The 27,630-nt window shown below is 41.4% G+C and overlaps 1 protein-coding gene across 1 annotated transcript in view; it reads right to left on the bottom strand.

Annotated features, from left to right (window-relative positions):
• Window positions 1–27,630, bottom strand: part of Cep72 (centrosomal protein 72) — a 51,119-nt gene that overhangs the window by 4,945 nt on the left and 18,544 nt on the right. Inside the window, exons 5-10 of the mRNA XM_028873645.2 lie at window positions 15,319–15,497; window positions 9,293–9,502; window positions 7,508–7,812; window positions 5,257–5,395; window positions 3,564–3,760; window positions 625–751 (exon numbers count right to left, since the gene is read on the bottom strand). Coding sequence (XP_028729478.1) covers window positions 625–751; window positions 3,564–3,760; window positions 5,257–5,395; window positions 7,508–7,812; window positions 9,293–9,502; window positions 15,319–15,497 — 1,157 coding nt within the window. The remainder of the gene's footprint in view (window positions 1–624; window positions 752–3,563; window positions 3,761–5,256; window positions 5,396–7,507; window positions 7,813–9,292; window positions 9,503–15,318; window positions 15,498–27,630) is intronic.

Here is a 27,630-nt window from a genome sequence, read left to right as displayed (position 1 = left end):
CCAATGAGAAGGCAGAACAGAAAGACTTTATCAAGACAAACACACAGGAAGTAGGTCTTTTTCGGAGAGGTAGGACCACCGCAGGAGGAAGGGTAAGGTTTTAGCTCTGAGCTCTGACCTCTTGGCTTTCTCTTTTACATTGGTTCTGTGTTTCTTATTTAATAAGACAGTTGGTTACATCTACACCTCCTGGCTCTTTAAAGCTTCCCTTGAAACAAGAGCAATGTGTGCTCAACAGTCTGCCCTTCTGAAACACAGATGGCTCGACTCTTTTTGAAATGGAAAAACAAAACACCCCAAAAAGTGCAGAAAGAAATAAAAATTATCTGGACCTGAAAGAAACAGTGATCATAAACAGCCATCAAGACACCTGCTTTCTCAGGAAGCAGAAGAGTCAAGATCTAGATGGTGATGGAAAGAGCCAAAGAAGTTACCTCCACACACGGCCCCAGATTGGCTGCTATAGGCAGCCATTAACAACTGGACTGGGTCTCTAGACCCACTCAGACAGTATTTACTGATTCCAACTCCTGGCATAAAGTGATTTAGAACAATGTCTACCCTATGCATGCATGAGCATTCAAATTTTACCAAGTAGTGTTACCAAATAAACTGTACACTTACCAGTGATCTGCAAAGTTAATGCAGCTGATGTGTCTGAATTTTTTACTTCTTTTTTCATGCTGAATAGAAGAGATTTTAAGTTACTATTCTCTTCCAAAGATTTGTCTAAATGTTGCCTCAATGTGTCCTAGAAGCATAGAAAACAAATGTAGACAAGTCAAGATCAGTCAATATATTTAACAAATGGAATAAAATTTTGGATACTCACCATAGACTCAAGTTTCCCTTTCCATAGTATAATTCTGAATCACAACATAAAGCAAAAATCACACTCAAGCATATTCTCCCACCAGCAGGCTACTCTAACTCCCCACTGGAAGGGGAAGGACATGAGGAAAGGGGAGAGGGCAGGTGGGGATATATATCAGAGGAATTCAGGTGCGATACTAGAAAAGCAATGACTGATAGCTGTGGGTCCTCTCCCTCCATGAGGATTCCATTGTCACAGAGATCCACCAGGGCTTCTATACTATACCAGTATTACTGGTATCCTTCCTATGGGAACTCCATTATGATCTGGCTTCTTGGTCTACAAACGTGGGGGATCCCATCAGTTATCCCCTATCACAAGTTGGTATTGAGCATCTTCACAGGCAGGGAAAATGCTGAACACAAGCTGGGGTGTTAAGACTGAAACATACGACAGAGACCAGGACCACCACCAGAGCCAGTAATGACAGCTGTTGCAAAGGTGTCGAAAGTCACCAGGCTTCTCCACAGGAGCCATGCAAGCTGCCTGCAAAGTCAGGGCTCCCACAGATCTGTACTCACCCACCTGCAGCTCAAGTACCAGTGGACATACTCATAAAGGTCTAGGCTCTAGACAGGACCCCATGCCTCCCACCAGGAAAAGAGGAGTGAGAACCAGCACTTTAAGCTGAGGAATGACATCCCCCAAACAAAACAAAAACCAAAAATTCCTCTAACTTAAAAAAAAGAAAATAAAGAACTCTTATTATTCAACACAATACCCTAATAAAACTCAGCCGCAGCTTTAAGTCTTCCTTTCAAAGCACCTCCTGCAATGAGGTCCCCACATAGGCTCTTCCTTCTGGCACTAGCTCTCAGTGCTGGGTTGTGCTGGCTCCGACCTCTCAATCATGTGATGGGGGCAAAGGCAGCAGGGGACTGAACACATCCAGACTGGGCAGGTACATCTGCCTTGGAAACTATTTAGGATACCAGGTTATGGGCAGAGCCTCTGCCTCAAGACATAATTCTAGGTGTCACAGGAAGCTCCATGCAGATTAATGTCTCTACCCTGTGAAGCTCACGAGGACTTGTTCAGTCACTCTGGATAGTGGCTCTTGTTGGTCCTTTATATGCACTTTCCCAGCTGTCCAAGGAGGTGGTTTTTACCATATGAACTCCTGATCCATGTGCTAGGCTACCCCTTCTTCTCCAAGGCTTGATAACCAGAAGCAAGGCTCAGCTCACTCAAAAAGACAGGGAACTTTAACCTATTCCTGTCTTGGCACTTAAGGCTACCCTTCAGCACAGACACTTCTGTGTGTTACTTCCATACTGCAGCAGGGCAATGCTGACTTCTGGACTTTGTCTTTCTGGGTGCTGCTGTTCCACATCCAGCAGGGTGACTCATACTCACGGTGTCTGCCTTAACAGGTACTACTGATTGTTTTCTTGGAAGACTATACTGTGTCCCATGGAGCCAACAATCCCACATAGACAATACTCTGCATAGCACTGCAGTCCAGGCACACTGGGCTCTGGCCCTCTCCAGATGCAAGAGCTCTGTGCACATGCAGGAGATCCACAGTGCTTTCAATACCAGAGACCATCTGTGTCAGTTCACTGTTCTTTGGTTTTCTCTAAAATGAGATTCCAAGTGTCATCTCTTGTGTAGATCTTCCCAAAATGAAGATATTATTTGTCAGGCAACTTTAAATTTCCCCCAGAAATACTGCTGTATATTCATCTATTTTACAAAACAGGTGACTAATGCAAGAGACAAGCCAGGCAGCTGCTGCAGGGATCCACTAACCCAGAGTGTACATGGTTCCTAGGTGCTGACTTTTGCCAGGGGTGGACCAATCCACTGGCAGAGAGGGGACAGACTCATATCCCCTTCTTGGTATCATGAAGACTCCTGCAGCCCACACAGAGGCTCACATGTCATCAAGACCTTCTGTGAGCAAGCCTGAAGTAGATCCTGACCTGTTGGGCTTTCAAATGAGAGTCTTGAGTTTTGGCAACTGACTTGTGCTTAGTTAATCTCAGTCTATTGCAGAAGCTGGCCACAGCCATGTTGGTCCATGGATCATTTTGAGGTTATGTACTACAATGCCACAGAGCTAAGTAGAAGATTAGTACTTGCTCTGGTGGATGCACTGGCTCTGTGGTCCAACCCTTCAACCATCAACACAAACTTAAAAGAAGTGAGGACACCCCAATACTTTAAACACAATACACCCCATAAGGATCAACTTAGAGGCCAGGTCCAAGTTTGTATGGTTCTTTCTGGGTACCATCTGGTGTTACAGAGTCCCCGAGACTCAGACACAACCTTCTAATGTTGCCTGGTTGGTGCACAACAGAGAAAAGACCACAGATGACCCAGATAATTGGAACCACATGGGACTGAGAAGCCTATGTCAGGGACAGAATGAGTCTGGTTCATTTCTTCTTCCCCCATCTCTTCCATTCAGACTCTCTAAGAAGAGAGCACCAGGTAGAATTTTGGCAATCAGCAGCAACACCATCACAGATTCACTGTTTTCTGGGACCTGGGTGTAAAACAGTCAAGTGGATCCCTGGATCCAATAACTGCTAATAGGGGGAAACTGCTTGGTCTGGAGCAGCAAGAGGGAGCCCAGGAGTGGCTGTGGAGCAGAACAGTCAGCACTGCCCTTGGTCTGTGGGCCAGATCTGTCTTTCCCTCATCCCGTGAACAAATGCAAACAACACAGAGCATCGCTCACCAGCTCCTTCCTTGAACTGTTGAGTTCCGCCGTCACCTTGTTCACCGCAGCAGTGTACTGCTGCTGCTGCTCAGCGAGGCGGCTTTGCAGAGACTTATTTTCAAGAGAGAGGTAACTAATTTCTTCCTTTTCAAGTGCCGAACTGTCCCGAGCTGCTGTGAAGTCTTGAAGAGATGACAAAACATGCCTGGCCTGAGCTGGAAGTCAAAAGGAAGTACAGTTACCATATCACAGCTAAAGGATGGAACATAAAAAACAAAAATGCTCACTACATAGCTATGTGACTTGAAAGCAGAGCACAGGAAAAAATAGACACTGGTACCTTGAATCCACCTTGCTTGTTTCTCTATGAGAATAATGGACATGGCTTTTAATTTACAAAAAGGCAACCCTCGAGAGAAGGCTGCATATGCCAGGTAGCCACATCAGGAAGATGTGGTGAGTATGTGGTAGCCTGGCCTGAAAACTCCAAGGTGGCAACAGCATCACGACCATCACAGCTACCACAGACCACTTCTGCTGCAACAAGACACTGGCCCTGATTAAAGAATAGATGTACAGTCACCAGGATCCAGTACTGCAGTTCCCAGGTTTCTGATCCAGGAATAACTAAAAGGGTCACAGCCTCAACCCCTGAGGGTAGTGGTCAGGAACTGTTGGCTACTTTAAGTCAACCTGACACAAGCTAAAATCATCTGAGAGAACCTCAATTAGGAAAATGCCCTATAGGATGGGGCTGCAGGCAAGTCTGTAGGGTGTTTTCTTAATTAATGATTAATGGGGGAGGGCTCAGCCCATGATGGGGGTGGGGGGATGGACATCTCTGGGATGGTGGTCCTGATTCTGTAAGAAAGCAGACTGAGTAAGCCATGAGGAGCAGGGCAATAAGCAGTATCCCTCCATGGTCTCTGCATCAGCTCCTACCTCCAGGTTCCTACTCTGTTTGAGTTCCTGTCCTGACTTCCTTTGATGATGAACTAACTGTGATGTGGAAGAATAAGCCAAATAAACCGTTTCCTCTCTGAGTTGCTTTGGCCATGATGTTTCATCACAGCCATACTAACCCTGATTAAGACAGGAGCCATGGTAGGAAATAGCTTAGGCAGCTCAGTGCTGATGGGCCTGGCTCCCAAAGGACACTTACATGTAGCCCAGGCTTCTGGAGAAAGCAGCCATTGCCTAGGCTCAGAGCACAATACTGCATGAGGAACCCTAGCACTTTCTCATCCTGAATCTCCAGTCTGCAGAAGCAAATAGACCCAAGGCTGGTCCATTAATAATATTTGAGACTCACTAGGGAAAACAATCTTGTTGGGTTCCTATCACATATCTGAAGCTTTGTGAGTCCAGGGTCCTGTACTCAACCAGACATACCTAGAAAATCAGAAGACAGCAGATAGTTTCCCAGCCTTCCAAGTGCCCATAAAATGACAGAGTAATTAGAGACCAACGATGGGCACAGCATTTGTAGCATGGCAGGTGGTAGCCCATAGAAACAAAGCCCTCCAGCCACCAAGAAGGGCAGTGACAGTAGGTAGGACACGTAACAAACATACAATACTCACCAGAGGACGTCTGTTATCTGGCATGGGAATAATTATCCATTTCTCTGGAACCCCAGGTTGTGTGAACACTGAGAGCCCCAAACCTAGCAGTTGAGCAGCATCTACCAATAGATGCTGCCAGGACTCACCAAGGAATGCCTCATTGCCATGCAGGGATCCACTGCCGCTTGAGCACCTGTCTATTAGGTCGAGGAGTGCCTCCAGGAGTGCCACTTCCAGAGCAGGCCTCTGCTCAGGCACTGCCGCCACGCCAAGTTTAGGAGACAGCTACAATGAAGACACAAGCCTAAGACTGGCTTTACAGTGGCAGCTCACTGCAAAAGCTAAGTCTCTAACACAACATGCCGGAATATAAAATGCTTGTCTCCATAATGGAAGAAACCCATGTCCAGGGTCACAATCTTGGGCTGAGAACAAGAGACACCTTCTTTGGAGACACCCATTTGTGAAGCTAGCTCCTCATGAAGCTGTGGCAGCATAGCACTCCCCTCCCCCATTTCCCTTCTTTTCCCCAATCCAAAACCCGAGAAACAGAGGCTGCAAATCAACATGGTCACATCACATATGAAAACAGCCCCCAACTAACACTGTAGTCAACTAACTACTGTCTTTAACATGGCCCAGAAATCCCAGAAGTGACCTTAACTATGGCTATAAATAGCCATCCTCTGTTGTGGAATATTATTTTAACTGGGCAAAGATGTGTTACATTTGTTTATGCTGCAGAATATTATTTTAACCATGTAAAGGTGTGTTACACTTGTTTATGCTGCATTTGTTTTTTGTCTTTTTTTTTTTTTTTGAGACAGGGTTTCTCTGTTTAACAGCCCTAGCTGTCCTGGAGCTAGCTCTGTAGACCAGGCTGGCCTTGAACTCACAGAGATTCACCTGCCTCTGCCTCCCAAGTGCTGGGATTAAAGGAGTGTGCCACCACTGCCTGGCCTTTTTGCTGTATTTGTTTAATGATGTAAGGATATGTGTTTAATTATGTAAAGATGTGTTGCATTTATTTCACCTTGCCTGCCTAAGGCACCTGACTGGTCTAATAAAGAGCTGGACAGCCAATAGCTTAGCAGAGAAAGGAGAGATGGGGCTGGCAGGAAGAGAGAATAAATAGGAGGGGAAATCTAGGCTCGGAAAGGAGAGAAGAGAGAATGAGGGACACACCCAGGGCGAGAAGCCAGCCAGACACCAGAAGCAGTGAAAGTCAGACAGAGAAGGAAAGAAAAAGACCCAAGACAAAAGATAGATAAAGAGGAACAGGTTAATTTAAGTTAAAAGAGCTAGCCATAATGAGCCTAAGCTAGGCTGAGCATTTATAACTAATTAGTTTCTGTGTCATGATCTGGGAGCTGAGTGGTGGCCCCAAAGTAAAAGCCTGGTATATGCTTCCCTTATTTTTGCCTCAGTCCAGCTTAGGACCAATCAAAGACTCAACCACCTTGAAGCCCCTCTAGGAAGCCTCTGTGTCCTTGAGGGTGTGAGAATTCTTAATTCCCTCAGCAGGAATGTATCCTTCGGAAACCATAAAATATATTTCCAGGATTCTCCCTTCATAACAGAGTTACTGATGATTCACTTGCCATAAACCCTGATTCCAACTTTTGAGACAAATGTAAATATGGGAAAATCACCTCTACTGTGTGGCTGTACTTGCCTCTCAGAACCAGAGCACTAGTACAGGCATGCATGTGACCAAGCACCAGAAATTGTTTCAAAGCAACTTTCACTGTGGGGTCACAACTAGCAATGAAATATAAGACCTGGCAAGCAAGACAACTGTGCTGCTATCCACACTGACTGGGAATGAGGCACGTGCTCGCATGGTCTTAGTAAAACCTAGAGCCAGACACTGGGGTCAATGATGAAAGACCAGAGGAAACAAGCCACAGCCACTTCTCACCTCGCCAACTCCGCGAAACTTCTTACTGAATGAACCCTGAGTCCTCAGCCGAAAGGGGGCCTCCAGTTCCTGTCTCCTCTGCCTTACATGCCTTTCTCTGCCTAGCCATATCACTTCCTGTATCAACCTTCCTAGTGCTGGGGTTACTGGTGTGTGTGCTTCCCAAATACTGGTAGCAAAGGCATGAGATATCAAGTGCTGGGATTAAAGGCTTGTGCCACCACTGCCTGGCTCTGTTTCTCTCCTACACTGGACCAATCTCATGTAGTCCAGGATGGCTTTGAACTCACAGAGATCCAGATGGATCTCTGTCTCCTGAGTGCTAGGATTAAAGGTGTGTGCCACCACTGCCTGGCCTCTATGTTTAATCTAGTGGCTGGCTCTGTCCTCTGATCCTCAGGCAAGCTTTATTTGATACACAACATATCACCACAGGCATGTCTCTAGCGGCTGACCCCTCTGCTCCAGCTGCTCACCACTCTGGGGTCACTTGTGCCATGAGATGTCTGCTCTTCAGCCTCCAAAGACTCAGGATGAGACAAGGCCACCTGACTGTGGCTCTCCATGCCATCCTGTCTGCTCAGACTCTCCTTGAGGCCAGAGGGCACATCAGCCCTCTCTAGGCAGCTCAGACACTCCCGGTCTGAAGGCACCTGGAATCTCCCACCAGGCATCCTTCGCTTCCTGTACTTTTCAGGAACAGGCAAAGAATTTAATATATTCTGTGATGACAAACTTGATTTCTGAGAAGATGAACTACAGTCTTCAACATCCATAGAGTCTGTAATACAGAGAAAATGAGCAGAGTCCTCATTAGACTGAATTCTCTGGGATATAAAGGCTGCTATTATAATAAAAAAATACATCCACAAATGTGAATGTGTGTCCATCAAACACATATGCAACAAACACAAGAGTATCTATGCACCTACATACACATAAAGACACACAAGAGGAAGAAGTAGGAGGTGAAAGGAGGGAGGCACACAAGGGAGCAATATCATAAAACATGGATTTCCAGGAAAGCCTGGATGAAGTAGACAGACTCTATCCTTATTAAGTAGCAGTCTTCTTTGAGTACTTGCTCTGCATCAGGTCAACAGAATCAGGTCAACAAAGTTCTCTATAAAACATCACATACGTGCATTTCCAAGAGATTAAATGGGCCAGGATGACCAAATGACACGGGACATCCTATGCACTTGCTCACTAGCCCTCTTGGAGGGGCAGATATGCTTGTCTAGGGAACTGCACAGGGAAGGCACTGCATAGGGGCATTGTGAAGGCCTAGATTTAACTTTACAGGCTCAGGAATGTGCCATGACAACTGCAACGGATACAGAGTAGCATCCTCCTGCAGACATCCTGTCTGCAGTTTAGGCCCTTGAAGATATCTAGATAATCCTGCTGATCAGTCCAGATAATCCTGTTCTGCAGGTTGTGGTTCCCCGACAAAGGTCTAACTCAATGGTTTCAAATGTGGTTTCGTACCCAAAGTCTAGACCAACAGTTTCAAAAAAATCACCTTGCCCCTTCTACCCAATCCCAAGTTGCCAATTCCCAGCTTGTGGTTTTCCCCTATAAAAACCCTCTACACCTGGGCTCATAGCCGCTGCCACATTTCCTTCCATCTGCTGTACGGTGGCCCAGGTTAAACCTGAATATAAGGACCCTTATGTGCTTGCATCGGAAAACTGGCTCCTTGGTGGTCTCTGGGGGTTTTGCGAAACAGGTACAACAGCATAACCCTGGCTTAACCACAGCCCAGAATTGTAGAAAGCCACATTACCGGACCATTGTACTTCTGAAGGTCTCACAAATATGACTAAAACAAGAAGCCTCAAGACAACAGATTTATTTATGTGGGGAGTTTTCATACTTATACTATTGATGCTCATGGTACTCTCAATTAACTTATTGAATCTTCCTCATCTTTGGTATTAAAAATGTAGCTACTGTAATGAGCTTGGCCTGTGTATTTAGAAGAAAGTGTGTGCCTATGGGGCTAGACAAGGACAGAGAGAAATGTGAGAGGCAGAGTAAGAGTATGTGTTCACAGTGGGAAAAATACCAAGAAATTTCAAACTTGCAATCTAAGATATGGGTGTATGATAAATTCCAATGTGCCAAATCCTTTCCAAAGATATTTTAGAACTTCATATATAAGTATAAAGATATCAGGAAAAACTTTTAGAGTTGTAGCAAACACTGTGACTAATGTATAACTACTTAGAAAGGCCCTGGCAGGATCTGGCGATTACCTGGGTGTGAAGTGAAGCGGGTGTGTGGCACATGCACATGGCAGGCCTCCGGCACTCCATGCTGTGGGGTGAGCTCCCCACAGAGCTGGTCCTGTGGTGAATGACCTGGACAGCACCCCCTGGAGGTGCCTTTCTTCTTCTCATGGCCTCTCCTCACTGAGTCCCCACATTGATGCTGGATGGACAAAGGACTCAATAGATGTCCGGAGTCTATTTTATTAAAAACATTTAAAGTCTTATTCATTAGAAATTACATTTTAAGTTTGTGAGAGTATATGAAATCTATTAAATATACCTTCCTTAAATCAATTAAATAAGACAAGGAAGTCTAGTAGGTTAATATAGCAGTCAACACTGCAGTGAATTCCAGGTAGTTCCACAAGTAGGAAAACGGCAATGCTCAAGGGTGACAAGACTCAATCCCAAGTAACCAAGATGGAGTGGCAGTGTATGGGAAGACAGGATTTACAGATCAGGAAACAGATGCAGGCCAACTGCCTCAACAAACATCCACAGTGATACATGATTACTTTTTTCAACAGATGCTCAGAATAACTAGAAGTGGGAGATGTTGTGGAATATTAGTTAAAGATGTGTTACATTCATTTATGCTGTGGAATATTTGTTTAATGATACAAAGATGTATCACATTCTTTTATGTTGCATTTGTTTAACTCTGTGAAGCTGTGTTACTTTGCCTAAAACACCAGATTGGTCTAATAAAGAGCTGAATGGCCAATATCTAGGCAGGAGAGGGATAGGTAGAGTTGCCAGGCAGAGAGAATAGAATAAAGAGGAGAAAAAAAAAAAAAAAAAGAGGAGAGGAGGATGACAGGGGCCAGCTACCCAGCAACAGAGCCAGTCATGGAGTAAGAAGTAAAGATAAACAGAAATAGAAAAAGATAAAAGCCCAGAGGCAAAAGGTAGACGGGATAATTTAAGTTAAGAAAAAGCTGGCTAGCAACAAGCTCAGCTAAGGCCGGGCATTCATAAGAAAGAATAAGTCTCTGTGTGATTATTTGGGAGCTGGGTGGTGGACCCCCCAAAGAGCAGAGTAAGAGATTAAAAAAAAAAAAGAAAAGAAAAAAGTCAACCACATTTTGACACCTAACTTGGGGCTTGAATATCCCTAGGGCCTGAGAAAGCTGAAAATAAAATAAAACAAAATAAAAAACAGATCTGACTCCCTTAAGAACCTCTGCCTTGCAGCAGAACACTGACACAGCCTTTCCCTCTAAATGAAAAACGCCTGCCACAGTGCCGTGCACTGGCATTCCTGAAAGGAAAAACGGTGCTGGTGGCTGGCGCTGGTTACTGTGTGGAAAGGCCACGATCATGACAGAACCCAGTGGTTTAGAGCTTTATTACGAGGGGAAGGTGAGGGGGGGAGGGAGAGAGAGAGAGAGAGAGAGAGAGAGAGAGAGGAGAGAGGGAGAGGGAAAGAGAGAGAGAGAGAGAGAGAGAGAGAGAGAGAGAGAGAGAGAGAGAGAGAGAGAGAGAACGAGCGCAAGCAGGCCAGGCCTGGTGGTGAGGAAACACAGATAGAGAGGTGCAGAGAGAGAGAGAGAGAGAGACCGAAGGAACATGGTTGCGCCTTATAAAGGCCAGGATGCACCTGGGCAAACAGGCTCACACGCAGAGATCACGTGGTCATGTCTGTGCCGTGACCACATAACCATGGGGTATGGGTTACACAGGACGTATGACCCAGAAATGACTAGGTGGAGATGACTAAGTGTCCCGCTGGGCATGCATGACCATGGGGCGTGGTTGGAATTCCTATTAATTACAGAGTTGGGGGGTTGAATGCAGTTCCTAGTCAAACATACCTCCAACTGGGCCCTGAGCTTTAGGCTTGGCTCTCATTACCCTTGAAGCAAGCTGAAACAGCCATCTGAGCTGTGCAGAGGTCCTAGCTGAGCCACTTAGCAGTTTAAAGATTCATTCGTCCAAAAAGACTAGAGATATGCAGTAAAGACATATCCAGATGAAAAAAAACTTCTAAACATACTTGTTTAACAATGTGTGTAGACTTAACAAAAGAAAATAGATATAGACAGTCATAGAAAGAAAGAAAGAGTTTAAAAATAATAGTCTTTAAATCAAGAAGTAAAATAATAAAAACGAATAAGCCACATAGAGATGGGATATACACAGGGAGTCTGGATCCTGTATGTTGCTGTATTGACCTTGAATTTTTTGATTGCTGATAAGCAAATGATGGCTGCTAAGAGACATGGAATTGAAAGAGGGACTTGCTGCAAGCTACAGGAAAATATATGGAATCCAGCTACTATCACTAAAGCTACTACTTAGAAAGGTCAAGGACTTTTCTGAAGGTCAGGCCATGGCTTAAAAAGTTTTGGTGCTATTTTAGCTTTTGTATATATATTAGCCAGTTCCTGCAGTAATTTTCTTGTGTGCTATATATGCTTCTAAGAACTTCTAACAGTGCATTTACCTAAAATTCTTCTCTAGCATCCTAGATATAGCTGTGTTTCTTGTGCAAATGAAGCTGAGATCCTCCTTTTTCTCACAGCCCAAATGTCATTCCAGAGCAACTGACTCAGAACTTTTTTTTTTTTTTTTTTTGCATACAAGGTGCAAAGTAGCTTTGAGACAGGTTTCCTAGCTCTGAGCAGAATCACCCCACCCTGCCAGGATTTGGCTGCATAGGACAATAAAAGCAGTTTTATTTTAATGACTTATAGACTCTTTTACCTAACCACCTGTAATATTGTAGTTTGAGCACATTATGATAGACTAGTAATTTTTCACCTAACCACTTATAAGAATACATTTTGAGCACATAAATTCCTTCCTCATTTATTCCAGGCCTTATCTGACCTCACCTCCTCTATTCACTCTCCTTTTGGGTTGCAAATGAAACTGGCCATCACAGCTCTTGTAGGTACCTTGGAAGCTTTGCACTGTATTGTCAGGTCAAGATGCTGGTAGGAGAGACCAGTTCCAGATGAGGAGGGAAGGTACCAAGATGGAGAAGAATGAGGAAGATGAGGACGAGGATAGAAAAGGGTTAGAGTTATGAGAAGACAGAAGGAGAAGAGACAGAAAGGAGCTAAGTATTATAAGAATAGAATTGAAGCTGTGTAGCTATAATCTCAGAGGAATAAAGTAGACAGATGAAGGAGCATCGTATACTTAGATCATTTTCCCAAAGAATACCCCTGCCGTTAGTAACATCTCTTCTGGGCCCCTGGGAAGGAAATTAAAGAGGCTGGACCTAAATAATTTCTGAAAGGGACTGCTGAAATAATCCAACCTAGATAGTTTAAGAATGTCTTAACTTTAAAATGAAATAGTTTGGAGAAGAGGTTTGCTTTTGTTTCCACATGTGGAAATGAGAGGTCGTGGATTCCTTCAAGGTTGATATCAATCAGGTTTGATCAGCAAAGACCTCCTGAAACTTGACAGGTGATATCTATCAACGAAGGCCATAACTGGTCTTCCAGGACTTGGCCATTATCTATTTTCTCAGAGAGCCCTAAAGATGCCTTCACCCACAGACAACAGGAAGCAGTCTGGAGACACAATGTCCACATTCCCAAGATATTGGGTGGGTGGTCTTTGTTTATTTGGTGGGTTATGGATGTTTGTTACCATTTAGGGAAATACAGAAATACAGGATAAAAAGACAACTATTAATCTCAGATATTTTGCATTAGCATGAGTTTTAGTATATTGATACAAATTTAAAGTTTTTTAAAATATTGTATTTTTTATATTTTTGTTATACTGTATATATGTTTCCACTCTTATTTGGGGTTTTGTTCTTATGAAGCTCATTTTAAAATGCAATGTATAATTAAGAAATTGTTAGTAGTTAATCTATAATTATCAAACATGTAGTCACATTAGGTATGTTTTCAAGGAATATTTTAGACAGATGATTTTCAAACACTTCAAAGACCTATAGAATATGGCATTTAAAATGCTTTGTTAATCTAAGGTCTTTCATGGCAGTACCAATTTACTTCATAAAAGGATGATAGGCATAGAAATACCATATGGAGTTTGCTTTCAATGTGGCAAGACTAGCCATTTGGGCAAGAAACTGCTTTGCCTTGACTGCTGACAGTATGCTATATAAACTGGGCATGCTGGACACACAGGAAAGTGATGGTGGAATTTTGCCATTCTAGGGTGGGGCAGTCCTTCAAATTTCCTGCTTCATAGAAAAGTCTGCCAGATACTCTAGGCCTGCAGGCTGAAGATGGATGCCCCAAAGTTACAGAGGAACTTTGAGTGACTGTCCATGCAGCCATATGTTTCTGTTGGTAGGTAATATTATGTCCTTCTTGGGTCTGTGATGGAGTTAAAGACTAAATAATTAGAGCTGCAGCTTTCCTTAGTTATGATAGAAAGTAAATTATGTATAAAACTTTGGATTCACTAAGATAGGATAGATAATGGAGTTTTTCTCTAAATTTGCCAGATACAAATAGACTGGACATTGTGAATGTAATCCTTGATAATTGTTCTTATTGTATATAATTTTACTATGTTAAAAATGAAGCCTTTAATTTTTATTTAGAAAAGAAGGGGGAAATATTGTGGAATATTAGTTGAAGATGTGTTACATCCATTTATGCTGTGGAATATATGTTTAATGATGCAAGTATGTGTTGCATTCTTTCATGTTGCATTTGTTTAACTATGTGAAGCTGTGCTACTTTGCCTGCCTAAAACACCTGATTTTTGGTCTAATAAAGAGCTGAATGGCCAACAGCTAGGCAGAATAAAGGATAGGTGGGGCTGGCAGGCAGAGAGAATAAATAGAAGGAAAACAATGTGAGGGAGGAGTGAGAACACCAGGGGCCAGCCCCCAGCTACACAGCAAGCCATGGAGTAAGAAATAAAGAAAAGTTATACAGAAAGAGAAAAAGGTAAAAGCCCAGAGGCAAAAGGTAGACAGGATAATTTAAATTAAGAAAAGCTGGCTGGCAACAAGCCAAGCTAAGGCTGAACATTCATTAGAAAGAATAAGTCTCTGTGTGATTATCTGGGAGCTGGGTAGCGGGTCCCCAGAGAGCAAAGAATAAGAGTGAAAAAAACAACAACAACAACAACAAAAAAAACAAAAAACAAAAACAACTCCAGAGAGAGGTCTTGATCAGTAATGAAGTACTTTTGTCACTCAGCACTGACTTCAAATTGTGGACTGTGTGCAAACCTGGGCAGTCTTTCTATGGCATGATGCAGAAAAAGGTCTCATATTAGGACACAATAAAGCACATTCTATTATAGAAAAAAAAGACTAATTGGACTTATTTGTTCTTTGAAGCACTGTTATGAAAGTGAAAAGGCAATCAATCAATGGATTGAGAGAAAGGTCTTAGATCTAAAATCCACATATAATTTGTATGATACAACACCAAAAAGGGAAATGAGCCCATTGAACAACAGGATGGGCAGGCTTTAACATACCTCAAGAGAAGATACACAAATGGCCAACACTGCATCAAAACCCTTAAGGGAAAGGCAAGGTAAAGTTATAAACATACCCATGAGAGGAATTAGGATTAAGAGGACTAAGGACACCAGGATTGGGAAGATATGGCTCAGGAGCTGCTGGCCCCAGCATGAATGGCTCTAGGAAGCTCATCATGGAGTAGAAGACATGGAATTAAAACTTATAAGCAAGTCTCTGGTGCATACTAAGTTCACACAGTGTGAGAAGTTCTGAGATCCTGGTAGGTATAGTGGCCTAATCAGGGTCCTGAGCACTGGCATATCAGAGCCAAGTGACTGACTGCATCTCCTCACAGGTGCTGTGGATGTCTAGCTTTCTTGTTTATATCCGATTTTTTTTTCTATGCTCTAAGAAAAAATGAAATTCAAACTGCAATTATGGCTAGACTCAACTTAGATCCATTAACTTTTCCTTTTGTAATTCCATAGTCCAAATACATAGTATTCAAAGCCAATACTATAAGCATCACAAGTCCTTGCTGAAGCCAGAGCCTGCCTAAACCATGGAGCCTTCACTGTGCTGAGCAGCGTACCTTGGGAATAATGAAGGTCAGCCTCATGTTCCTTTTGGCTGGAGTTCGTGCTCCCAGGAGGATTGCTTAGGTCCCACTCACACTCAGCAATGAGGTTCAAGACAGCCTCATCATCAGCATCCATAACCAAGCATTTCTTAGCCGAAGTACCAGCACATCTGGTTCTGGAGTGGTGTGGTCTGCAAGGAAAAAGAGAAGTCTTCAGTGTCAGCAGGCCTATGTGTATTACAGCCTGCAGGAGACCCTCACACATCTCTTGGGAAGAGTTTAGTGGTAGGATGGCTCTCATGACGAAGTAACCTGGAAGAGGGACTTACCTAGCACAACTGACAACCAATCGTGAAGTCATGAGCTGCCACCAATCGCATTATCCCAGCATTAAACAGAAGTCCACTAGAATTAGCTATGAAAACAAAAGTTCTAGAATATTCCTCTGTTCTTATAATCTTCTAACAGAGTAAAATTCAACTTGTTCGCTGGGCAGTGGTGGCACACACCTTTAATCCCAGCACTTCGAAGGCAGAGGCAGGCGGATCTCTGTGAGTTCAAGGCCAGCCTGGGCTACAGAGTGAGTTCCAGGACAGGCACCAAAGCTACACAGAGAAACTCTGTCTCAAAACAAACAAACAAACAAACAAACAAAATCAATTTGTTCTTTCCTTGGAACATCCACAAGAAATACATGTGATCAAGAAAGTTAAAAGACTACATGTTCCTGATGCTTGTATTTACCCACAGCTGAGTGAGGCATGACTAACAGGGCCTTTAATTTTTGGTTCCATATATGTAAGGCATTAAACTAACTGAACAGAGACTTCAGGGATCACATATGACAAAGAAGAGAATTCAAAGAAATGGTTCAGTATTGCCACCAAACAATGACAACTTCAATAAGCAAAAACAATACATCTGAACTCTGGTGGAACTCCACTACTCTGCTGCAGTCCTCACCAACAGGCAAACAGGTGAGTGGCCTGCCTGCAGGCTGGACCACTGCCACCCACTGGATTCTACTCCCCCAAGACCTACTCAGCCACCCAATACCACCCACCTCATTATCCTCCCCATGGCCAGCCCTTCCCTGCAATTCCAACAGATTCCATTGGCACAGGTACAACCCATAGCAGTCTGAAGAACAGGTGAGTGACTGGCCTTCCACCTAAGGTGTCCCAATCTCCAGACCCTAAACCTCAGGGCAAATCCTGTTGCCCCCACCCCCACCCCCATCTCAGCACCAGCAAGACTGCTTGGCCCTGGCCCCAACTCTGGTGCAACTCCACTGCTCTGCTGCAGTCCCCACCAACCAGCTAGCAGGTGAATGATCTGCCTGCCAGCTGAACCACCACCACCCACTGGATTCTGTCCCTGCAAGACCCACTCTACTGCCCAACTCCACCCACCTCATCATCCTTCCTGTGGCCATCCTGCCCCACAACTCCAGCAGACTCCACAGGCATAGGTACAGCCCACACTAGTCAGAAGAAGAACAGACTCTATAGGCCCAGAAGACTTTATCTTTACAGGAAGCCAAGCTGGATCTGGGCACCCAAGGCCCCACAAACACCAGCGGAGACACCCTACTGACCCCAAGACTTGATAATCACCAGAACCCTTGGCCACTTAGGCCAGAAGTCAAGAGAGGAAACAGAAAACAAAAGACAAAACACCCATCCAACAAAGAAAAATGCAAGAATCAACACCTAGACCTATAATCATCCCAAATCCAGATACCTAAATGCCAGTGTAAGAACACATTCAATAACAGAAAGGGCAATATGGCACCACCAGAATCCAGTGATCCTACAACAGCAAGACCTGAACATTCTTTTTTTTTTTAATTAATAAATAAAATAAAGAGATTTATTCCTTTAATATGTGTGTTAGGTATGCGTGCCTGTGTGCAGGTACCATGGAGTGTAGAACAAAGCGTTGGACTGGATTCTGTGGCACTGTAGTTAGAGGTGGTTGGGAGCTGCTCAACATGGGTCCAGGGAACTCAGCTCCGCTCTTCTGCAAGAGCAGCACTTAGCTGCTGATTCATCTCTTTAGCTCACAGGAAGGTTTTTGTTATTGTTAGAAAATTTATGATGGCACCTTGCGTTAGGGAATCTCAGTTAAAATTTTTAGCATGTAAAATTTAAGACCTGTGTTATTGAAAAAAAATCTGAGTAAAGTATAGTATTGATTTTGCAAGGTAGATGTTTAGCTTGTTTTCAACAAATCCTTAAATGATTATTGTTAAGAAGTATGGGATATATTTTGTAGCAGAAAAAAAATTCACTATTTCTGGACCCAGGAATAAGTTTTAAATCCGTTCTCTTGCTGGCTGCTGTCAGTGTGACACCAGGCCCCAGTAGAGCTGAGAGTGTAGCTAGTGGTCCTGTGTACACTGAGCATACTCATGGGGTCAATCTTCACAACTGCTTGACTTAGCAAATAAGACAGTGGCTAAGAGAGGTGGACTGCAATTTGGAAAAGATCTCCAAACACATGTAGTTTAATTTGAAAATGGTTCAGTCAAGGGACAAGTTGCCTGGGTTTAGAGAGTAGCTCTCCAAGCTGTTCACTGCAGGAATACTGGGGGAGCCGATCGGTCACTACCCAGTAGTTTCCTCTTACCTGTGGCTTCTCTCTCTCTGGTTTTAATTACTGTAGTCAACTGAGCCCAACCATCAGTTTTGTGGTTCTTTTCCATAGTACATATTTTGTTAGGTTTATACCCAAGTATTTCTCTTTTTTTATGTGCACTAATGGAAACATACACCATGGTTTCTTAATTCACTGAGCTGTTTATTTATGTCTGCCCAGATGACTGTCTCTTTCCTTCTGCCTCCTTGCAGTTCCCCTGCTGTACCTTTTTGCTATGTAAATTATTATTAAATTGCTCTTACAGAATTAGAGAGTAATGGGCTGGAGAGATGGCTCTGAGGTTAAGAGCACTGGCAGCTCTTCCAGAGGTCCTGAGTTCAATTCCCAGCAAATACATGGTGGTTAACTACCATTTACAATGAAATTTGGTGCCCCTTTGTAGCATGCAGGCAGAACACTATATACCATAGTAAATAAATAAATCTTTTTTAAAAATGAGAAGGTAGTGATTTCCAGAGGCTAGGAGGGAGGGGGCAGGAAAGAGTGAAGAAGGATAGGTCAAGGAGTGAAAGACCTGAACATTCTAACACAGCTGAAGCACAAGAAAATGACCTTAAAAATAAGTTTAAGAAGATGAGAGCCGGGTAGCGGTGGCTCACGCCTTTAATCCCAGTACTTAGGAGGCAGAGCCAGGTGTATCTCTGTGAGTTTGAGGCCAGCCTGATCTATAGAGCGAGATTCAGGACAGGTACCAAAACTACACATAGAACCCCTGTCTCGAAACAAACAAACAAACAAACAAAAAGATGATAGAGGTTCTTAAAGAGGAAATTAAAAACTCCCTTAAAGAAATCGAGGAAAAGACAAAAAAGTTGGAAGAAATCAATAAATTCCCTTAAGAATGCCAAGAAAGCCAAGAAAAAAAAAAATCAAACAAATGAAGGAATGGTTCAAGACCTGAAAATTGAAATAGAAGCAATAAAGAAAACACAAAGGGAATTCTGGAAATGGAAAACCTTGGTAAGCAAACAGGAACTACAGATGTAAGCATCACCAACAGAATATAAGAGATGGAAGAGAGACTCTCAGGCATTGAAGATATGATAGCAGAAATAGATTCATTGGTTGTAGCAGGATTCTTAAAAGTTCTTATTAATAAAATCAAACCCGAGGCAAGTTATTGGGGTCCATGCTGGTAGATCAGAGAGAAAGAACAAGCCACAGCTATCTCACCTCACTGGATCCTCAGCTGGTTTTGTCTCCTCAGACTGGAGGCCTCTGAATCCTCATCCGGAATGGGTCTCAGCTGAATTACTGCTCAAAAGCCTGAATGCTTAACCAGCCACATGCTTAACCAGCCAAATCTTCTAGTTTCTGGTCCTCACACCTTATATATCTTCCTGCTTTCTACCACCACTCCCTGGGATTAAAGGCTGGCTTTCTGGGATTAAAGGCGTGTGTCACCATGCTTGGCTATTTCCAATGTGGCCTTGAACTCACAGAGATCCCAGATGGATTTCTATCTCTGGAATGCTAGGATTAAAGGTGTGAGTGCCACCATTTTCTAGCCTTTGTATCTAGTAGCTGTCTGTTCTCTGACCCCAGATAAATTTATTAGAGTACACAATATTTTGGGGAACACAATACCACCACAATTGGTCAAAAAAAAAAATGTTAAATCTAAAAGATTCCTAACACAACATCCAGGAAATCTGGGACACTATGAAAAGCCCAACCTAAGAATAATAGGAATAGAAGAAGAATCCTAGCTCAGAGGATTATATACACATAATATAGAAAGCACAGAAAATATATACAACAAAATCATAGAAGAAAACTTTCCCAACCTAAAGAAGGGCATGCCTATAAAGGTACAAGAAGCTTACAGAACACCAAATAGGTGGGACCAAACAAACAAACAAACAAAACAAACAAAAAACAGTCCTGCCACATAATAATTAAACCACTAAATATACATAATAAAGAAAGAATATTAAGAACTGCAAAAGTAAAAGGCCAGGTAACATATAAAGGCAGACCTATCAATATTACATCTGACTTCTCAATGGAAGCTCTAAAAACCAGAAGGGCCTGGACAGACATTATACAGACACTAAGAGACCATGGATACCAGCCAGCCCAGACTACCATACCCAGTAAAACTTTCAATCACCACAGATGGAAAAAACAAGGTATTTCATGACAAAACCAGATTTAAACAATAACTATCCACAAATCTAGCCCTAGAGAACGTACTAAAAGAAAACTCCAACTGAAGGAAGTTAGCTGCACCCAGGAAAAAACAAGTAATAGATAATCACATACCAGCAAAACCCAAAGAAGGGAAACACACATACATGCACACTACCACCACCAACAGCAACAACAACAAATAACAGAAATTAACAATCACTGGTCATTAGTATCTCTTAATATCAATGGACTCAATTTGCCCATAAAGAGACAAAAGCTAACAGAATGGATATGAAAACAGAATCCATCCTTCTGCTGCATACAAGAAACATACCTCAACTTCAAAAACAGACATAACTCAGAGTAAAGGGTTGGGAAAAGATTTTCCAGTCAAATGAACCTAAGAAGCAAGCTGATATAGCTATCCTAATATCTAACAAAATAAACTTCAAACTAAAATTATTCAAAAGATGAAGAAAGATACTTAATATTCATCAAAGGAAAAATCCATCAAGATGAAGTCTCCATTCTGAACATCTATTCCCCAAATACAAGTGCACCCACATTTGTAAAAGAAACATTTGTAACACAAATTCTAATAGGTCTTTTAATAAAAACAAAAACAAACAAACAAAAAACAAACAGATCTAGATACTGGGGTAAATGCTGAAAGATCAGAGAGACAAAGGAACAAGCCATTGTCACGTCTCACCTCACCAACTCCATGAATCCTCTGACTGAAATCCTCTGAGTCCTCACCCAAAAGGCTCTAGCTGAAAAAGCCTTCAGCAGTTCCTGTCTCCTCACACCTTATATACCTTTCTCTGTCCAGCCATCACTTCCTGTCTCAACATTCCAAATGCTGGGATTAAAGGTGTGTGCCACCACTGCCTGGCTCTGTTTCTCTCCTATACTGGATCAATCTCATGTAGTCCAGGGTGGCTTTGAACTCACAGAGATCCAGACGGATTTCTGCTTCCCGAGTGCTGGGATTAAAGGTGTGTGCCACCACTGCCTGGCATCTATATTTAAACTAGTGGCTTGTTCTGTTCTCTGATCTTCAGGCAAATTTTATTAGTGTACACATATATCACCACATTTCCCCTTTTTTGTCTGAAATAATAAAACCACAGGCTCAGGCCAGGGCTACATGCATCCCTAGGCCAGGAGTCCCTACCATGCTGGCTAAGTTTCTGTTGCAGCCTCTCTACAGCAAACTCCCCAGGCCCAGGCTCCAAACATGCCGGAACCTGCTGCTTTGGTAAAAACAGCTGGCTCTCTGGTTTCTTCCCTTTGGCTTTCTCTGGGCCCCATCCTCAGGCTGTGCCACACCATCATCTGAATCATCGTTGTCAGCAGATGTGGTAAGTCAATTAAAATTTCTTAAAGGGAAGAATTAGTTAAAGAAAAGTTTTTTTCCACATTAAAAAATGGAAAACATGTTTATAATTGAAGGCATTTGGTCTCTATTTGATTATACATTAGATAGTCTAAAAATGGAACAATTAAACGACAGGATAATTAACATTAATGGGATTTATGTAATGTCAATTAAAAATAGTATTTGTTTGATCGTTTCTGTTTTATCATTAAAAAAGTTGGTTAATATGAGTGCCAAGATAAAAATTCTAGAAAAATCTGTTAAAACAGATCATAGATATTCACACTTAGAAGAATTTAAAGGAGAACCAGTCTCAGCATTGCTTTATAAGGTTACAGAGAAACAGCCCAAGGCTTTCAAACAGCCAACCTTAATCTATCCAGTAACCTTACAGGAACTGCCAAATGATAGATATCCTTAAGGTATGTACGAGCTGATTGGGCTCCTATTCAAATGTTAGATCTGAGGAAATTCAAAGATGCAATAGTCTCATATAGCATAAATTCACCTTTTGTGAAGCAGATGTTAAATTTGTGGCCAACTTACAATAATATAATTATCCCTCAAGACTGTAGAGACTTAGTTATAGCAGTTGTGGAGGTTGGTCCCCAGTTACAATGGAGGACCTGTTAGAAAGATGAGGCTAAGACCATTGAACAACAACGTAGGGCTAGAGGTACTAAAATTTGCCATGATCAACTTCTTGGAGAAGGCGATTATGCTGATATACAAAGACAGTCTTTATATGATGACCACATCCTGGCTTTATGCCGCATGGCAGCCTTGAATGCTTGGGATAGAACTGAAGAAGTAGGGCTGGAGAGATGGCTCAGCCGTTAAAGGCAGGCTCACAACCAAAAATATAAGAACTGAAGGAGTAGGAAAGAAAATTGAGTTATTTACAAAAGTTATACAGGGCCCAAAAGAAACTGATTTCACTGATTTCTTACAAAGATTGACTTCAGCAGTAAATAGAATGATACCAAATTCAGAAGATAGACAGATAATAATTGAATCTCTGGCTTTTGAAAATGCTAACACACAATTCAAAAGGGTAATTAGGCTGTTAAAGGCAAGATCAGCAACTTTGGAGGAATAGATCTGAGATACAATTAATACTGAATCTCATGATCATGATGATGCTTGGACAGAAGTGATTTCCAGAGGTTTGAAGAAAAATTGAAATGTCAAATGTTTCAATTGTGGTAAACAAGGTCACCTAAAAAGGAATTGTAAACAGGGCCTTCCCAGAAACACTGTTTTTGCTAGGAATAATTTCAATAGAATGCCCCCTCCCTTCTGGATTATGCAGAAGGTGTGGTAAAGGCAGACATTGGACTAATGAATATAGATCAACAAGGGACAGACAAGGTAATCTCTTGCCTTTGCCATCGAGAAACATCCTAAGGGACCTCTCACAGGCCCCCATGTCACATTCCGTTCAGTCCTTTCCTGTCATTGTGGAAGAAACTCCTTCCCAGAGCAATTAAAGAACCTAATGACTGTTGTAAGAAACCATACTGCTCTGGATGATAGAACACTTTTAGAAAGTAAAACAAAAATTTAAGTAGAAACCATAAATCAAAATTGATAAAGATTAAATTTGGAACCTCCCCAAATTTAGGGTTGGGGAAGGGTTTTGTCTTTGTCTTTTAGGAGAATGAAGGCTAAAGAATCTGAAGAACACTGGACAAATGAGACAACCGAAGAAAAAGGACACATCCAGAAAAAAATGTCCCATGAAAAAGATTTTCTGCAGTGAACCATGATCACAACTAACAGCAACTTTGAAGTCTCCAAAAAGATGATGTGATCCCACAATGATGATTCCATCAGGACTATGGTAATGCCACCAAGCTGACAACCACCACCCAAAGATTGGCTTTGGACTACACACTGCTCAGGACAATACTGAGATGGCTAGCTGAGATGATTCAGCCTCACAGACTACTCTTGCCAGGACTTGAGACAAGCCCTATACTTTTGAATTATGCAGAGACTGGACAACAAATGATACAGCTACCTCTCCCAGGACTTGAAAATTAACCCAAAATTTTTCTTTTCAGGATGCCCCCAGACAGCAAGAAGTAATTTTAAGAACACAACACCCACATTCCCAGGAGGTGAGGTGGGTGGCTTTTGGCCTTTCAATGGGTTATTGATAATTGTCATTGTTTAGGATGGTTGGTTACAAGTTGTTAATTGATAATGGTCAGGAAAAAAGCTAAACAAAGGAGATTAAATTCAGGGTTCTTGTTTGAAAAAAAAAAGAAAAAGAAAAAAATAAGAGGATATAGATAAGAGGTAGATTCCTGAATCAAAAAAGATATAGAAATGATGGGATAAAAGGGTAGATTATTGAATCTATTATGAAAAGAAAAAAGGAAGAATATAGATATGACAAGATAAAAAGGTAGATCATTAAATCTACTTTTAAAAAGCATCTACTTGTTTTAAATATTTTACATTGGATTGGATTTCTGTATATTATATACAAATTATGCATACAAATTTGAGATTGATTTTATTAGAAAAAACTGCACATATAATTCTAATCTTGTTCAAATTATTATACCTATACAGCTCACTTAACAATGTAATGCAAATTTCTAGTCCTTGAAAGTTATTATTACCAACTATTTAGGATATAAAGAAATGTAGTCAGTCCCTATTACAATCAAACTTGTAGTTAGGTTAGCTATGTTTTCAAGGCTAAACAGAGATCTATTTTAGATAGGCAGGTCATCTTTAAACACTTCAGAGATCTACAGAATATGGCATTTAAGATGTTTTAATAACATAGATTCTTTTTTTTTTTTTTTCCTGGATCTGAGGACCAAACCCAGGCCCAAGCACTCTACCCACTGAGCTAAATCCCCAAGCCCAGATTCTTTTTTTTTTTTTTTTTTAATGACTCTGAGACATGTCTGCTCCTGACAGCAGTACTCTACTTCAGAGAAAATGATGGGCATAGAAGAAACTCCTTATGAAGCTTACTTTCTTTGTGGCAAAAGTTAGTCACTGGGCAAGAAAGTGGCCTTGTCTCAACTGCTGACAGTATGCTGTTCAAATGGATAAGCAGGACATAAATGAAAGGATTGCTGAACCTTGCCAAGTAAGGTAAGAAGGCCTTTTAGAAAATCCTGCTTCACATATGAGTCTGTCAGATATGCTAGGCATGTAGGCTGAAGATAGTTGCCCCAACGTTGCAGAGGAACCTTGGGTTACTGTCCAGGCAGCCAGCTGTTTCTGTCATTTCTCACATTTTTTTGGAAGTCACTTGCTTACACTTCCTGCTTACTTAGGTAATATTATTTCCTTTATGGGTCTCTGAGGGAGTTGAAGATTAGATAATTATAGTTTTCCTTATCAGCAAATTCATAAAAGAAACTCACTAAAGAGGTGTAAAGTGTATAAGTTTGAAAGACATCAAAAGATAGTTTTCAGTTGGTAATACAAGCTAAAATAGAAAGTGAATTAGGTACACTTAGGACTCACCAAAATAGGATAGATAATAGAGTATTTTCTCTGACTTTTCAAATGTTAATGGACTGGACATAGTTAATGTAATTCTTGACTGTATATACTTATTGTATTTATTGTATAGTTTTCTTATATTAGTTATAATCTTATTATTTTAGACAAAAAAAAAAAAAGGGAAATGTGGCGATATATTGTGTACCCTAATAAACTTTGCTTGAAGATCAGAGAACAGAACAAGCCACTAGATTAAACACAGAGGCTAGGCAGTTGTGGCACGCACCTTTAATCCTAGCACTGGGAAGCACACACACCTTTAATCACAGGAAGTGATGGTTGGGTGGAGAAAGGTATATAAGGCGTGAGGGGACAGAAACCAGAGAGAGACTTTTTCAAGCTGAGGAGTTGGTGAGGTAAGAGGTGGTGGCTGTAGCTTGCTCTGCTTCTCTGATCTTTCAGCTTTCACCCCAATGTCTGGTTCCTGGTTTTTTATTAATAAGATCTTTTAACATTTGAGCTACAAATATTACTAAAGCTTAAATAATACATCAAACTTCACATATTACTAGTGAGAGACTTCAACATCCCACTCTCAACCATGGATAGGTCTTCCAGACAGAAACTTAACAGAGACATAAGGGAACTTCCAGATGTTATGACTCAAATGAACCTAACAGACATTCACAGAATAGTTTACCCAAACACAAAAAAATATACCTTCTTCTCAGCACCTCATGGAACCTTCTCTAAAACTGACCACATACTCGGTTAAAAAGCAAATCTCAAAAGATAGAAAAAAATTATTATCTTATCATATCACCATGGGTTAAATAAAGCTGGAGTTAACAACACAAACTACAGAAAGCTTGGAATGCATGGAAATGCATGGAAATTGAATTACCACTGGGTCAAGGGAGAAATAAAGAAGTCAAGGAAAAATGAATGCACAACAACCCTAACTTATGAGATACAATGAAAGCAGTGCTAAGAGGAAAGTTCATAACACTAAGTGCCTGCATAAAGAACTTGGAGAAATCTCACACTAGCAACTTCACAGCACACCTGAATCCTCTAAAATAAAAAGCAAACACAACCAAGATGAATGAGAGGAGAGGAGGGAGGGGAAACTTTGGTCAGAATGTAAAATAAATGAATAAATTTAATTAATAAAAAAATACATTCAACTTAATAGATAGAAACTGACTTTCAGAGATGCTACAAAACTTGCTATTCAAAATGTCCAGTTGTTAACCAAAACTAAAAGGGATGCAGAGAAACAAGAAGGTACAGACTGTACACAAGAAAACAAAACAAAACAAAACAAATAACCCTACCAAATTCAGAAACCGGACAAAGTCCAGACATTATACTTTCTAGACAAATAACTTGTTCAAAAAGCTGGAGGAAACCATGACAAAGAACTAGAAGAAAATACAAGAATAAGATCTCATTAAATGGAGAATATCAACAATGAGTACGAAGTTCTAAAATAACCAAGCTGGACAGCATTTTTAAATGGTATTGGGGAAACTGGGTATATACATGTAGAAGAATAAAACTTGTTTCCTCTCTCTGATCCTGCACACAAATCAATTCCAAATGAATCAAAGAGTCAATGTTAGACTTGAAACAAACTTTACAACAAAGAGTAGGGAGTACTTTGAGAAATAGGCAGGTTAAGGACAACGGTTACCCAGGAAGTAGACCAACAATCAACAAGTGGGACTTCATGAAATTCAAAAGCTTATGAATTGCAAAGGAAACAATCTACCAAAGAGACCGCCCACAGAGTGGGAGAAAAAAAATCTCTGCCAGCTACAGTTCTGACAGAAGACTAGTAATCCCATACATATTGATATCCTTAAAATTTTTTCCTTAAAAAATAGCAATTATTACTTGGATTATCTGTGCAAGAGTTACTTGTTTCTATCTACTAACCTCCCTCATTTTCCTGGAAGAAAAAGAGAGACTTCTAGGTCTCTTCTGCCAGCCAGCAACTTCTCTTGTTAACTCTTCTCTGTCCTGATATTGCTTAAAAAATGTTGAATTACTAGTTCAAGATACTGGGAAAATTATGCTTTTAATTTTTTTTTTAAATTTCCAAATATACACCTAAGAAAAAAAATTTCCTCTTTAAAATTTCTTAACTTCGTATTCTGCCATATATATATATATATATTTGTTCCAACAGATTTCTAATCATTTAAAGATTACAGACTACTCCAACTGCTGCCTGCACATCCCTAACCTCAGATGGTCCTACATCACCTGGACAAGAAATGAAGCAGTCTTCTCTTCCTGGACTTGGTCAACATTACAGCCTTTTGGGTCCCCAACTACACCCCAAATTTCAGCAGGAAGTAGCGAGATGACTACATTGCCCCTTATCATTCATTTATTTACAAAAAGACTGGGATATATGGCTGAGGTGTCTATATTACATATGGTATCAAAGAAATTACTAATGTTCTCAATAGGCTAAAAGATTTACTGCTGCTTTAATTTTGGGCATTACTATACTCTTTACTACTATGAAAACTGTTGCCCTTCCAGTCATCTTTTTAAAACAAAAAAGGGGGAGATGGCACAGCCATATCTGAATGGAATGGCAGAAGTCATAAAGCCAGCACAGCTGCTTGACAAAGATCCAGCAAAGCTGAGCCACATGA

This window comes from Peromyscus leucopus, chromosome 19 (genome assembly GCF_004664715.2).
Source record: "Peromyscus leucopus breed LL Stock chromosome 19, UCI_PerLeu_2.1, whole genome shotgun sequence".
In the NCBI taxonomy this organism is placed as follows: Eukaryota; Metazoa; Chordata; class Mammalia; order Rodentia; family Cricetidae; genus Peromyscus; species Peromyscus leucopus.
Note: the sequence above shows the minus strand (reverse complement) of the source record. Positions and strands in the feature narration are given on the sequence as shown.